This window comes from Cynocephalus volans, chromosome X (assembly GCF_027409185.1).
Source record: "Cynocephalus volans isolate mCynVol1 chromosome X, mCynVol1.pri, whole genome shotgun sequence".
Lineage (NCBI taxonomy): Eukaryota > Metazoa > Chordata > Mammalia > Dermoptera > Cynocephalidae > Cynocephalus > Cynocephalus volans.
Genome location: NC_084478.1, coordinates 79,830,406 through 79,846,382, shown reverse-complemented (window position 1 = coordinate 79,846,382; position 15,977 = coordinate 79,830,406). Strand labels below are relative to the sequence as shown.

At 35.8% G+C, this 15,977-nt stretch overlaps 1 protein-coding gene and 1 pseudogene across 1 annotated transcript in view; one reads left to right on the top strand and one right to left on the bottom strand.

The window, feature by feature from the left end:
* The window catches only part of TEX11 (testis expressed 11), a 323,127-nt gene that overhangs the window by 79,631 nt on the left and 227,519 nt on the right, over positions 1-15,977 (top strand). The window contains exons 9-10 of the mRNA XM_063084664.1: positions 3,166-3,220; positions 4,503-4,598. Coding sequence (XP_062940734.1) covers positions 3,166-3,220; positions 4,503-4,598 — 151 coding nt within the window. The remainder of the gene's footprint in view (positions 1-3,165; positions 3,221-4,502; positions 4,599-15,977) is intronic.
* On the bottom strand, positions 1,920-2,493 carry LOC134366967 (large ribosomal subunit protein uL22-like; annotated as a pseudogene).

Here is a 15,977-nt window from a genome sequence, read left to right as displayed (position 1 = left end):
TTGCTGGGCAGAAGCTTCTTAGTTTGATATAATTCCATTTGTTTTTGTTGTTGTTGCCTGTGCTTTTGGGTGTTATTGATAAAATCTTTGACCAGTCCTACTTCCTGAAGTGTTTCCCCTATGTTTTCCTTTGGGACTTTTATAGTTTGGGGTCTTGTTTTTAAGTCTTTAATCTATTTTGAGTTGATTTTGGTATATAGCAAGAGGTACATGTTTAGTTTCATTCTTCTACATATGGATATCCAGTTTTCCCATCACCATTTATTGAAGAGGCCATCTTTTCCCCAATGTATGTTCTTGATGCCTCTTTCAAAGATCAGTTGGCTGTAAGTTTGTGGGTTGATTTTTGGATTCTCTGTGTTCCATTGATCCAAGTGTCTGTTTTTACACCAGTACCATGCTGTTTTGGTTACCATAGAATTGTAATATAATTTGAAGTCGGGAAGTATTATATTTCTGGTTTATTTTTTTTGCTCAGGATCACTTTGGCTATTTGGGGTCTTTTGCTGTTCAATATAAAAGTTATGGTTGTTTTTCTATTTCTGTGAAGGATAACATTGGTATTTTGATGGGGGTTGAATCTGTTGGTTGCTTGGGGTAGTATGGACATATTCACAATGTTAATTCTTCCAATCCAAGAGCATGGAGTGTCTTTCCATCTTTTTGTGTCCCCTTTTATTTTTTTCAGCAGTGATTTGTAGTTCTCATTGTAAAGATTTTTCATATCCCTGGTTAAATTGATTCCTAGGGTTTTTATCTTTTGGGTGGCTGTTGTAAATGGGCTCGCTCTCTTGATTTCTTTTTCTGCTAGTTTGTTATTGGAGTATATACAAATGCTATTGATTTTTGCATGTTCATATTGTATCCTGCAACTCTATTGAAATATCTTCGTGTGCCCTTTTGGCATGGAACCTCTGCCTGGTGAGCCAGCTGGGGTGAAGGTGATCAGGGTTTCAGTATTTATGACCTATCATGCCTGAGATCGAGCTCTTACATTAAGAGTTAGAGTTGAATGGGGAAAGGAAGCCCAGTTCTCTCATTTGTGCCTTCCCTGAATAGCACTTCTACAACATGTGTCTGGGAACATTAAGAGAGTCTGGCAGCCTGCCCCTCCTAAGGTGAAACCATAGCCTAGGATTCTAGGAGCTGGGGGGAGATGGAATTCCTATCTTTTTGGCTGCAGTCATCTGGAGTAGCTTCCATCATGTGGAGCCCTTATGGATGGGAGTAGGTCATGGCTCAAATACCACAGACTCTCCCTGTTTATACTGAGATATAGTTTATTTTCATGAATAAATGTTTTCCGATTTTCTATATACCCTCAGGACAGGACAATTTCCAGAGATTTTAAGTGGTTATTTGTTTTACTGAATTTTCTAGACAAATGGTTGTTTCATTGGGGAGAGGGTCCAAACAGCTCCTTATATACCACCGTTGCAGAAGTTCCACCTCCCATTGGCTATCTTAAAAACTGGAAGTAGAAGGTAAAATATACTAAAGGAGACCTCTATGAGATAGTACTTACAATGACTAGGCCAGCATTTTATCTTTGTTAGCTAGCAAGGTGAAAACTCAGTTTGGTAGTTCTGAGTGTTTTAGAGTTTTTTAAAAAAGGAATATTTGTCAGCACCACGCTCACCCAGTGAGCTAACCAGCCATCCCTATATGGGATCCGAACCCGGGGCCTTGGCATTATCAGCACCACACTCTCCCGAGTGAGCCACGGGCCGGCCCTGTTAAAAGGAATATTTGAAAGTTTTGTCTTCAATTTAGTTCAGTTCACCAAGATTTTATTGACATATAACCTTGGAATACCAATTTTATTGTGAGTGATCTTTGTTTTGCTATTTAAGTTTTAGGTTTTAAAACCTTGGGTTTTAGGTTTTTTTTTTTTTTTTTTTAAATATTTAATTCTGAATTTATTCTCGAGCCATTAGTTTTTGTTTCTTCAGTTTCTTCTGGGATATCTTTTTCTTCTGTGCAACCTCTTCTTCTGGTTTGGGAACAATTTGTTCCTTTTCAGTAAGGATCATTTCGATGTGGCGGGGGAGCTCATGTATGGGTTAATCCGACCATGAGCTCTGTAAGTACGGCGGCGCATCTTGGGTGCTTTGTTCACCTGGATATGCTCAATCACCAGAGAATCTACATCTAAACCCTTAAGTTCAGCATTACTCTCTGCATTTTTAAGCATGTGCAGCAAAAATTCAGCACTCTTTTTGGGCCACCGACCCTGTGTCCAACCCCACTGTTTGGCCTGGGCACACCTACCAACTCCACCATTGTAACGCCTGAATGGTACACATTGCTTCTGTAAGGTGACATCCTTCAGATACTTGGTGGCTTTACGGATATGCATACCCTTAATGGCCTGAGCAGTTTCACGGGTGTTCTTAAAGTGAACACGAAGATTTGAACCTCTCGACTTACACGATTTTGTGGGGTTTTCTGAGTCAAGCGAATAGCGAACCATTTTTAAAGATCACCTTAGGCCGCTTACTGGAAGAGCTGGGTTTTAGGTTTTTAACGTATATTAAATTACTAATATATTATTTGTGGCTATTAGAATGTCCCATAGATAATATGGTTTGGTAATTAAAGCAGAGAACTGAAAGTCAAATTTCTCTAGTCTGCAACCCATTAACTCTCATTTTTAATACCAATCTAGGAAATATTAGAAATCAGTTCACTACTACATTGGTTCATTCAGGTGCAAAATGGAACTAATAGTACTTCACAAGGGTGTTATGGGGCTTAATGAATATTGCTAAAGCATTTGTTTCTCTGAAAACAGCTGTATTTGTTTTATTTTTCAAATATATTTGTACTTCTTAGACTTTAAAATGTACCCATTAAGAGCTTATATGCACATGTAAACTATATATATATCTCCAAATGGAAAAGAACATTAATATAATTATAGTGTTGATTTATTGGGTATCTCCTGAGCAAATTGTGGTTTTCTACGGTTACAAAGTATTGCTTTATTCAATTGATTTTCATGTATTAATTGGCTAATTGTAGTACAAAATAGAAAAGTTGGAATAAAATATGATTATAAAGTGTCTTCTTAGTAATATATAATCTGGAAAAATTATATGTAATTTGAAAGTAATTAATATATATATACACACACACATATTTTTTTTTTCTTTTTAATTATAGCCAAAGCTATGATATTGGGAAGATGGATAAGAATTCTATTGGGCCAGAAATGCTGGTAAGGATCACATTAAATATTTCAGTAGGTTGAAGAAGTAAAGTTATGTTAATGTTATAAAATTATAATAGTCTGTCCCCCATTTGAGAGTAGATTAGTTAATATATGAGTATGTAACACTTTGAACAGTGTTTGGCTGTTCTAAAGCTTTGTATAAATGGAATCATACAGTATGTACATTTTATGGCTGGTTTCTTTTTCTTTATATAAGTTTTGAGATTCATCCATTTTCTTGTGTCTTTTTGATGATTTGACACTTTTGCTATTATGAAATAGCTATAGTCTTTCTCAGAGATGCCATATTTACTCCTTAAAAATTTTCGTAGGAGTTTATAAGTTCTTACACAGTTGTTTCACAATAGTAATGGTATTAAGTATTTTATATACATCACATGTGGTCCATCTTAGTTTTTAATGAAAGAACTCAGAGATATGAGACCCAAATGTCATTTCTTTAGATTGGCATAGCCAAAATGTGCCTAACATTTTTGTTTGTTTGTTTTTTTAATTAGTAGGTCACCTTCACCTGGCCCTGCTGTCCTCATTATACTTAGAGACTCTTCATTGAAGCAGGGCTCCTTCTTTTAAATTGTGAATCTTGAGTTAAACATATCCACACTCACTAAAATTATTCCCCTTATCAGTGCAGACCTGGATGGAGAAACTGACTTGATTCAGTTTTATTTTATTAAATTTAGCTGAGTTAGTAGACATTTTTTCTATAGGACAGTACAAAAGTACTTCAAAAAGTTCATAGAAAAATAGAATTAAAAGGTAGTACAAATCTTTCCATGAACTTTTTGAAGTGCCTGCCTATATGTGTTCCTACTGAAAGGGTGTGTTATATGTGCCCTTGGTCCAATTGGTTAATCGCAACTAGGCTGTAAAGACTTTTGATGGAGACCTAATACAATGCTACCTATACAGTAGGTGATAAGCTGATTAAATTAAATATTGCTTTGCCTAGTTTCCTTATTTTTAAAGTGGGGATGATAAAGTACTTTAATGCTAAAACACTGTTATGAAAATAATTATATTAATGCAATTATATTAAATTTAAATGAGCCAGTAATATAACCATTAATATAAGATTCTTAGCCAATATTTGGTTTGGGTAGCATAATGAAGAGGCATCCCAAGACTATGTGCTTGCTTAAGGAAATGCTATTTCATAAAGATGACTTAGGTTCAAGAAGATGCCTGTCACTGTGTAAGTGGTAGTCAGCTGTTGTGTTGCTGTTTTATCCTGAGCTATGAGATTTTTTTCTATTATTAATTATAGGCTAAAGTTCTACGGTTACTAGCCACCACTTATTTGGATTGGGATGACAGAGAATGCTGTGATAAGGCTCTTAGCATTGTAAACCTAGCAAACAAGGTAAAAGAGGTTTTTACTTTTGGATATTCACTTAATGAATTTTTAAAAGTTTGATTCACATTTTGAAATCCGGTTTACACATTTCCTTCAGTATTACTCTTTTTTTTAAAATACAGATTGTTACAGTTTCTTCTATAGCACACAAAAGAAAAATAAAGTATTGCTATGATCTGAATGTTTTTGTCTCCCCCCTACTTCATATGTTAAAATTCTAATCACCAAGGTGATGGCATTAGGAAATAGGGACTTGGAGACGTGATTAGGTCAGGAGACCGAACTCTTCTTGAATGTCATTAATGCCTTTACAAAAGAGGCCCAAAGGAGCTTGGTCACCCCTTCCACCATGTGAAGACATGAGAAGGCACAGTCTCTGAGGAAGCAGGCCCTCACCAGACACTGAATCTACCAACGCTTTGATCTTGGAGTTCCCAGCCTCCAGAACAGTGAGAAATAAGTTTCTTTTTTTTATAAGCTACTCAGTTTATGTATTTTGTTACAGCAGTCTGAACGGACTGAAACAAATATGCCTCTTGAACACCAGAGATTTTTGAGAAAATTTTCTTTTGCATGAAACAGAAATCTCTCTGTTGTGAGTTTTTAGGATAAAGAAGTAAATAATGATAAAATTGGCAGATAATGGGAGTTAGTATAAGGAACAACTTCAGTGGTTCACTTTCACCTCTTGCTCATACATACATAAAAACATGTGTATACCTTCACTCCTGAACAAGCAACACCGATAATCAGGTCGAGGACCCTTTAAAAAGAGATTCAGGCTGGAGTGTTCTGGTCAAGATGGCAAAATAGATGGTACCCAGCATCACTCTCTCCCACAATCAACCAATTTACAATTATTACAAAGCAATGAATGCCAAGCTGGGGCAGCTCAGGGGAAGAGGAGGAGAGACCTACAGAGTTCATGAAAGTAGAAGTTGCAATGAGAGAAAGAAAGGACTGCTCTGACTGTTTCGAGCCCTGATCACCTCAAGCCTGGCCCTGGTGAGCACATGGAGCATGAGCTGGCAAAGCCCGCAGCTGTGCCCTGCATATGAAGTTGCTTGGAGGCAGCAGGGGAGAAGAGGGACTTGGTGGCCCCCAGGCCAGCAAGACCACTAACAGAGTTCCCATGGACCTACAAAGGAGCAAGGAGGTACAGACAACTGAATACATGAGCCACTCAGAGGCTGGTGAGTCATCACAAGGGACCGGCACCCAGCCTACTCTATGGGAAGTGTTTGGAATGCAGGCAGTCGGGGAGACGGCCCCATCACGGGAACATTGGGGCGCAGCATGGACAGCTCATCTGCCCTCTAGTCAGCACAGGCCCACTCAGAGGAGACCAGTCAGGAATATAGAACTGCATGGGGTGCAGTTTGCTGCAAAGACTCAGGCCCAGACCAGATTTTCCACACAACCCAGGTGTACTGGACTTCACAAGACCTGGAAGTACTTACAAGGTCAACAATTAAAACCTGAGCTGCACAAAAAGCCTTCCCCAGAGAATGAGCAGCAAAGCAGCAGTTTAGCTCAACCACAGAGCTCAAGTGCTGGTTCCCACAGGAAGTTCCCTCATTTTAGAAGTAAGCAAAGGACAACAAATTAGTTCCAGTGCAGAGTTTAAGTGGTGGGAACAGCTAGTAATACAACACAGAACTGAAAGAAAAGAAAAAACCCACAGATCAAAGACAAAGTTCTGATATTAACCAGTAAAGGTCTTAACACCACCAAATAACACCTATGAAACCTTGAAGGACCAGAAAGAAGCCCCCCAGGCTCCCAAGCCAGGGTGGGGGAAGGGCTGAGGGCCTCAGCCATGACCCTTCAATGTCCACATCCAGCCCAGTGATTACCAAGCTGCTGCCAGAAACCCTTGGGCTCCCCTGCCAGGAAGAGGGGGGTGCCACGGGCCTTGACCACAACCCCTCTTCCTTCTCCTCCCATCCTATCTGCCTCCCCTTTCCCCTCTCCTCCTCCCTCCCAACTGCTCCACAAAAACATCTTAGAATGTAAAAAAAAAAAGTAAATAAATAAAAAGATACATTTCAAAAAATAATGTGTTGGAATTTCCAAATGTGATTTATTAAAATATCATACTCTTATCTTGATATAATTTCATAGTAAAGTGAATTAAAGTAATAAACATTTTTAAATGAGGGTTTAAAAGTAACCTTGGAATAGGAACAGCCTTCCTAAGCAAAACCCAAACTGCAATAGACATAGAGGAAAATGATGAAACAGATTTGACCTCAGAAGGACAAAAAATTTAGTAGTGACAAAAATTAAGTTAAACAGAAGCAATGAGCTTGGAAGAAAATATGTTCAACATATTTAAAAAATAAAGGATAAATACTATATCTATCTACATTTAATTTTTAGTAGTTTTATGTGGATCTTTTTCAAATCTCTGATCAATTTTAAGATATCTTGTTCCTTAACCTGTGGTTACTAGAGGGGGGAAAGGGGGAGTGGAAGGGACGTTAGTGAGAAATTGGTTAATGGACACAAAGAATGATTACATTTTGTAATGGTGAATATAAACTAATTATCCCAATTTGATCATCACACACTGTATACTATTGATATTCAACTCTGTACCCAACAAATATGTATAATCAATTAATTATGTTTCAATAAAAAGAGTTCCTCCCAAAATAAATAAAAATATCTTGCTCCTTAAAAAAATAAATAAATAAAATAAAAAGACATTCAGGTAGGATCGATGTGTTTTACTTAATAAGGCAATTAAATATAGTGCTACATTTTAGAGAGATTCTTTTTCAACAAGAATGGAAGCCTGAAAAAGTTCAGTTAACCAAAATATTAAATTCCCCAGAGCATTTACTTGAACTGTATTTTTATGAAATTTGTGTCATGTGGATGGGGTTATTTAATGATGAAAAAGTTTTTTAACATTAAATTTTTTGAAATTAAAAAAAATATTAATAGACAAGAACATTTTCAAAAGTTGCATCCTTTAATTTTATTTTAAATTTGCTAAGATACAAATCCAAATAAAAAGTGGATCGGGACAATTCAGGAAGTAGCATACTAACTATATGGCTTTTCTCCAGTATCTTTGTTCATTAGATGCAGAAGTTGCAATTTTATAGCAGTAATCACTCACCTGCATTGCTCATAATATATCACATTTCTGACATGGCTGAAGTAGCTGCATTAAGATTTCAGTTGCAATATATACTTTAAAAAGTTTTGTTTGAAAATATTTTCAAACTTACAAAAAAGTTACAAGAATAAGAATAGTTCAAAGAATCCACCTCTATATACTTTACCCAGATTCACCTGTTAACATTTTGCAAGGTTCTTCATGTGCGTGCTCTCTCTCTCTCTTTCTAGGATATAATTAACCAAATAATGAAGTTTCATTTTTTTTTCTCCATTAAAGGGTTAGCCTAAGATCAGGTATTGCACTTATCTATCATGTCTCTTTAGTCTCCTGTAATCTGGAAATTTCCACAGCCTTTCTTTGACTTTTGTGTCATTGAGATTTTGGAAAACTACAGTAGCCCCCTACCTTGTTTAAAATAAAAGATCTTCATTTGGGCTTTACCTGATGTTACCTCATGATCAGATTCAAATTATGCATGTATGTAAGTGATTCTGTGTACCTTCTCAGGGTATCACATCTGCAGGCACATGATGTTCATCTGCTCCTCACTGGGGATGTTAATATTGATCATCTAGTCGAAGGGGCCTGATTTCTGCACTGTATACTTAATATTTTTTCCTGTAGAACTAGTAAACAGGTGGTGGGGAGACCTACAGATCATGCATATATTATGCTTGTTATTAAAATTTCCCTGAAGAGTTAGGATTCTTCCCTAAACCAGTCTTTATTATGATGGTTGCCAAATGATCATTTTCTCTTTTTTCTTTTTTTGAATCTTCTTTGTTTTATTTGATTTTATTTTATCAATATACAATGTAGTAGATTTTCATGTCCCTTTACCAATTCCTCTTTCCCCCGCCCTCTGCCCCTCCCTCTCCCATCAACATCATATCTTTTCACGTGTCTTAACAAGTTAAAGGAATTGTTGTGATTGTTTTGTCCCCCCAATTATTTATTTGTGTATTTATTTATTTATTTATTTATTTATAGCTCCCACAAATAAGTGAAAACATGCAGTATTGGTCTTTCTGTGCCTGGCTTATTTCACTTAATATAATTTTCTCTAAGTCCATCCATGTTGCTGCGAATGGTAGCATTTCATTCTTTTTTATAGCAGAGTAATATTCCATTCTGTAGACATACCACAATTTCCTTATCAGCTCATCTGATGATGGACTTTTGGGCTGATTCCAAATCTTGGCTATTGTAAATAGTGCTGCAATAAACATGGGAGTACAGGTATCCATTCGACATGATGATTTCCATTCCTCTGGGTATATACCCACCAGTGGAATAGCTGGGTCACATGGTAGATCTATCTGTAATTGTTTGAGGAACCTCCATACCATTTTCCATAAAGGCTGCACCATTTTGCAGCCCCACCAGCACTGTAGGAGGGTTCTTTTTTTTCCTGCAACCTTGCCAGCATTTAACATTCTCAGTCTTTTGGATATTAGCCATCCTAACTAGAGTGAGATGGTATCTCAGTGTGGTTTTGATTTGCATTTCCCAAGTGCAGAGTCATGTTGAGCATTTTTTCATGTGTCTGTTGGCCAATCGTATATCTTCCTTCAAGAAATGACTATTCAGCTCCTTTGCCCATTTTTAAATTGGTTTACTTGTTTTTTTGCTGTAAAATTGTTTGTGTTCCTTGTTTATTCTGGATATTAATCCTTTGTCAGATGTATATTTTGCAAATATTTTCTCCCCGTCTGTTGGTTGTCATTTCACTCTGTTAGTTGTTTCTTTTGCTGTGCAGAAGCTTTTTAGTTTGATATAATTCCATTTGTTTATTTTCCCTTTAGTTGCCTGTGCTTTGGGGGTCGTATTCATGAAGTCTGTACCCAATCCTACTTCCTGGAGTGTTTCCCCTATGTTTTCTTTAAGGAGTTGTTTTGGGATGTATATTTAATTCTTTAATCCATTTTGAGTTGATTTTGGTATATGGTGAGAGGTACAGGTCTAGTTTCATTCTCATACATATGAATATACAATTTTCCCAGCACCATTTGCTGAAGACGCAGTCTCTTCCCCAGTGCGTAGACTTGGTGCCTTTGTCAAAGATCAGATGGCTGTAGGTGTATGGGTTGATTTCTGGATTCTCTATTCTGTTCCATTGATCTATATGTCTGTTTTTATGCCAGTACCATGCTTCTTTGGTTATTATAGCTTTGTATTACAGTTTAAAGTCAGGTAGTGTTATGCCTCTAGCTTTATTATTTTTTTTGCCCAGGATTACTTTGGCTTCATGGTCTTTTGTCATTCCATGTGAATGTTAGGATTGTTTTCTCCATTTCTGAGAAAAATGTCATTTTAATTTTGATGGAGATCGCATTGAATCTGTAGATCACTTTGGGTAGTGTAGACATTTCCACAATGTTAATTCTTCCAATCCATGAGTTTGGGGTATCTTTACATCTTGTGTCTTCCTTATTTCTCTCAACAGTGGTTTGTAGTTCTCTTCGTACAGATTTTTTACGTCCTTGGTTAACTTTATTCCTAAGTATTTTATTTTTTTGGTGACTATTGTAACCAAATGTTACACTAGTTGGAATATAGAAATGCTATTGATTTTTGTGTGTTGACTTTGTATCCTGCAACTTTGCTGAAATCATTTATCAACTTTAGGCTGTTCAATATATAGGATCATGTCATCTGCAAACGGGGACATTTGACTTCATCTTTTCCAATCTGGATGCCCTTTATTTCCTTCTCTTCTCTGATTGCTCTGGCTAGTACTTCCAACACTGTGTTGAATAGTAGTGGTGAGAGTGGGCACCCTTGTCTAGTTCCTGTTTTTAAATAAAAAGCTTTCAGCTTTTCCCCATTCTGGATGATATTGGCAGTGGGCTTATCATATATGGCTTTCATTATGTTGAGATACTTTCTGTCTATGCCCAACGTACAGAGTCTTTATCATGAATGAATGATGAATTTTGTCAAATGGTTTTTCATTGTCTATAGAGATGATCATATTGTTTTTGTCTTTGCTTTTATTGATGTGGTGTATCACATTTATTGATTAGCATATGTTGAACCTACCTTGCATCCGTGGATGAATCCCACTTGATCATGCTGTATAATTTTGGGTATCTGTTGCTGTATTCTGTTAACTAGTATTTTATTGAGGATTTTTGCATCTATATTCATCAAGGATATTGACCTCTAGCTTTCTTTTTTTGGTGTATCTTTGTCTGGTTTTGACATCCAGGTGATGTTTGCCTCATAGAATGAGTTTGGGAGAATGACCTCTGTTTCAGTTTTTTGCATTAGTTTCTAGAAAAGTGGTATCAATTCCTCTTTGAAGGTTTGGTAGAATTTTGCAGTGAAGCTGTCCAGTCCTGGGCCTTTCTTTGTTGGGAGAATTCTGATAACAGCTTGAATCTCTTTTATTGCTATTGGTCTGTTCAGATTTTCTGTATCTTCTTGGGTCAGGCTTGGTAATTTGTGTGTCCAGAAATTCTTCCATTTCCTCTAGATTTTCAAATTTGTTGGCATATAGTTGTTTATAGTAGTCTCTAATGATTCCTTGTATTTCTGAGGTATCAGTTGTAATATCACCTTTTTCATTTCTAATTTTAGTTATTTGGGTCTTAGTTAGCCTTGTTAATGGTTTGTCAATTTTATTTATCTTTTTTAAAAAACCAGCATTTTTCTTTATTGATCTTTTGTATCATGGTTTGGGTTTCTGTTTCACTTACTTCTGCTCTGATCTTAAGTTATTTCTTTCTGTCGACTAATGTCGGGTTTGGATTGTTCTTGTATTTCTAGTTCTTTAAGGTGAAGTGTTAGGTTGTTTAATTGCCATCTTTTCGTTCTTCTGAAGTAAGCATTTAATGTGATAAATTTCTCCATTAGTATTGCTTTTGCAGTATCCCACAGGTTTTGGTATGATGTGTCATTATTTTCATTTGTTTCAATAGGTTTTTAAATTTCCTGTTTAATTTCTTCTTGGACCCATATGTCATTAAGTAGAATGTTGTTTAATTTCCATGTGTTTGTATAGTTTCCGGAGTTTCATCTATTATTGATTTCTAATATTAATCCATTGTTATTGGAAAAAATCCATGGAATAATTCCAATTTTTTGAATTTGTTGAGACTTGCTTTGTGACCTAACATGTGGTCTATCCTGGAGAATGTTCCATGTGCTGATGAGAAGAATGAATATTCTGAGGTTGTTGGATGGAGTGTTCTGTAGATATCTACCAAGTCCAGTTGGTCTCAATTGTTGTTTAGGTCTTGTGTTTCTCTGTTGATTTTTTGCATAGATGATATGTCCAATGTTGAGAGTGGGGTGTCTAACTCTTTCTTTAGATCTAATAGTGTTTGCTTTATAAATCTGGCTGCTCTGACATTGGGTGCATGTATATTTATGATTGTTATGTCTTCTTGATGGATAGATCCTTTTATCATCATATAGTGGCCTTCTCTATCTCTTTTTATGGTGTTTGGCTTAAAGTGTATTTTATTTGATAAAAGAATAGGTACTACAGCTCGTTTTTCATTTCTACTTGCATGGTTTATCTTTTTCCATCCTTTCACTCTTATTCTGTTTGTGTCTTTACAGGTGAGGTGAGTCTCTTGAAGGCAGCATATTGTTCGGTCCATCTTTTTAATCTAGTCAGTTAGTCTGAGTCTTTTTAGTGGGGAGTTTAATCCTTTTACATTAAGGGTTATTACTGAAAGGTGTTGATTTACTCCTAGCATTTAATTGATTTTTGTTTGGATGTCTTAAGTGTCTTTTCCTTTCTTTCTGATTTACTGTTTGTATCTTGTGTTTGTTGGTTTCTTGGGATGGTATATAAGCTTTTTTTCTCTTTATTGCTTTCATTTTTATTTTACTGGTGGGATTTGTTCTTGAGTATTCATGGTTGTGATGATTGTTTTTCAGGTACCAAACTGAGTACTCCCTTGACAATTTCTTGTATGGCTGGTTGTGTGGTAGTGAACTCCTTCATTTTGGAAGGATAGCCTTGCTGGGTAAAGTTTTTTTGGCTGGCAATTTTTATCCTTTAGTCTTTTGAATATATCATCCTATTCTTTTCTGGCTTTTAGGGTTTCCATTGAAAAGTCTGATTGGGGCTTCCTTATAGGTGACTTGCCACTTCTCTCTTGCAGCATTTAAGATTCTCTCTTTGTCCTTGAGTTTTGCCAATTTGACTGTAACATGTCTTGGAGAGGACCTTTTTGGGTTGAATATGTTTGGGAATCTTTGAGCCTCCTGAATCTGAAGATCTGTGTCTTTCCCTATACCTGAGAAGTTTTCTGCTATTATTTTGTTGAATGTGTTTTCAATGCCATTTCCTTTTTCCTCCCCTTCTGGAATACGCATGATTCAGGTATTTGAGTGCTTAAGGTTGTCTGTTATCTCTCTTAGATTTTCTTCAATTCAAAAAAAAATTTTTTGTACAGCTGTTTTCTTTCAAACAGACTGTCTTCAAGGTCAGAAATTCTCTCCTCTGCTTTTTCTAGCCTGTTTAGACTCCCTGTTGTGTTTTTATTTTGTTGAATGAATCCTTCAGCTCCATAAGCTCTGCCACATTCTTTTTCAGGACATTGATTTCTTTGTACATTTCTTCTTTGGGATCCTGTATACTTTTTCTTGTTTCATTGTGTTGTCTAACTGAATTTTCTTGTATCTCATTTAGTTTCCTTAGAATTGTTGCTTGAAATTCCTTGTCAGTCATTTCAAGGATTTCCTGTTCTATAGGATCTAGAACTTGAGAGTTATCATTTTCTTTTGGTGGTGTCATACTTTCTTGGTTTTTCATATTTCTGGTATGTCTCCTTTGGTGTTTAGTCATTGTGGCAGAGGGTTTCATAGTCCACTCATTCCACCCTGCTGTTTGGCCTGGATCCCACAGGGTCTGCCAATTCGGCAGGACTGCCAGTTTGGCACAGCTGCCTCAGGTCCTCAAGTCATCGTTTCCTAACTTCAACACTCCCTCCCTTCATTGCACTCAGCATTCTATAAGCAAGAGCTCTCCCTTCTCCCATTTATTTAATATTAATTATTTACTTATTCATTTATTATCAGTTTCAATTTGTGTCTTTCTACTTTTCCCTGATTTATAGTTCATTGCTGTCCTTAATTATCTTTTAATAGTTTTATTGGGGTATAATTGATATACTATAAACTGCACATATTAAAAGTATAAAATTTCATGAGTTTTGACATATGTATGTACATGTGAAACACCACAACAAAGATAATGAATATATACATCACTCCCAAACGCTTCCTCATGCTTTTTTGTCACTCTTCACTCTTGCTGTTTCCCAAACAATCATTGATATGTTTTCTGTCACCAGAGATAAGTTTGTATTTTGTAGAGTTTTATACAAATGAAATCATAGATAATGTACTCTGTTTTATATGGCTTCTTTTACTCAGCATAATTACTCTGAGATTTATTTATACTGTTGTATTTATAGTTTATTCCCTAATTGCTGAGTAGTATCCAGTTGTGCAGATATACCATATTTGCTCTTAAATCTACTTTGTCTTTTCATTAATATATCTACTTAAGATTTCTTTTTTTGTTGTTTTTTATTTTTTAAAAACTGGCCAGTAAGGGAATCTGAACCCTTGACCTTCGTGGTATAACATTATGCTCTAACCAGCTGAGCTAACCGGCCATCCTACTTCAGCTTTCTTTTGCCTAGTGTTGGCATGGTATATCTTGTTTCAACCTTTTACCTATTTATGTCTTTTCATTTAAAATGCATATCCTTTGAGCTGCATATAGTTGGGTTGCTTTTTCATTGAATCTGACAATCTCTGTCTTGTAATTGAGGTGTTTAGAATATTTACATTTATTGTTCTTACTGATATGGGTAAGTTTGAGTCTGTCATCTTGTTGTTTATTTTCTCCTTGTCCCATCTGGTCTTTATTCCCCCTTTCCTCTTTTTTTTTGCCTTCTTTTGGATTGGGTTTTTAAAAAAATTCTATCTTATTTCTTTTGTTGGCTTATTAGTTATAACTTCTGTTTTGTTATTTTAGTGGTGTCTTTAGGATTTATATTGTGTATCTTATCTTGATCTACCTTCATATGTCATAATAATAAACTTTCATTTTTTTTAAGATGAATTGTATATATTTACCATGTACAACATATTGTTTTAAAGTATGTATACATTGGAATGACTAAATCTAGCTAACATGTGCATTAGCTTACATAGTTATTATTTTTGTGGCTAGAACACTTTACATCCACTCTCTTAGTATTTTTCAAGATTACAATATATTGTTAACTATAATCACCATCTTGTACAATAGATCTCTTGAACTTATTCCTCCTATCTAAAGTACACTTCCATTTCTCCCGGCTCACCTGTATGCTATCGTTGTCATGCATTTTACTCTTATACATGTTATAAAACCCACAGTACTGTCTTATTTTATTTAGTCAATTTTCTTTTTTAAGAGTATAAGGGAAAAATTTTATATATTCACACATATAGTTAACATTTCAGGTGCTCTTTAGTCTCTTGTGTACATACAGAGTTGTATCTTGTGTTGTATTGCTTCTGCTTGAAGGATATTGTATTATTCCAGAGAATTAGAACCAATAGGATGTGTGTGTATATATATGAGTGTGTGTATAAAAAAATGTATATGCATACACACATAATACATAATACATATACATACATATATACACACATATATATATAAAGAGGTTTGTTATAAGGAATTGACTGACATTATTATGATGACTGGCTAGACTCCAAATCTGCAGGGCCCAGTCAGCAAGCTGGAGACCCAGGAGAGCCAGTTGTTTAGTTCCACTCCAAAGTCTGGCAGGCTTGAGACCCAGGAAGAGCAGATGTTTTAGTTTCCTGAAGGCAGGAAAAAGCTGATGTCCTAGTTCAAAGGCCATCAGTCAGTCAGTAAGTGTTCTCTCTTACTCTGTGGAGGGTCAGCCCTTTTTTTCTATTCAGGTGTTCAACTAATTGGATGAGGCCCACCCACAGTATAGAGAACAATCTACTTAGGTCAGTCTACTCATTTAAATGTTAATCTCATCCAGAGACACCCCCACAGAAACACCTAGAATAATATTTGTACAAATATTTGGGCACCCTGTGGCCCAGTCAAGTTGACACATAAAATTAACCATCATAGACATCTTTTAACATTTCTTCTAATGCTGGTCTATGGGTATTGAGTTATTTTAACATTTATATATTTGAAAATGTCTTTATTTTACATTCTTTTAAAAAATTTTTAGTGCTGATAACACCAA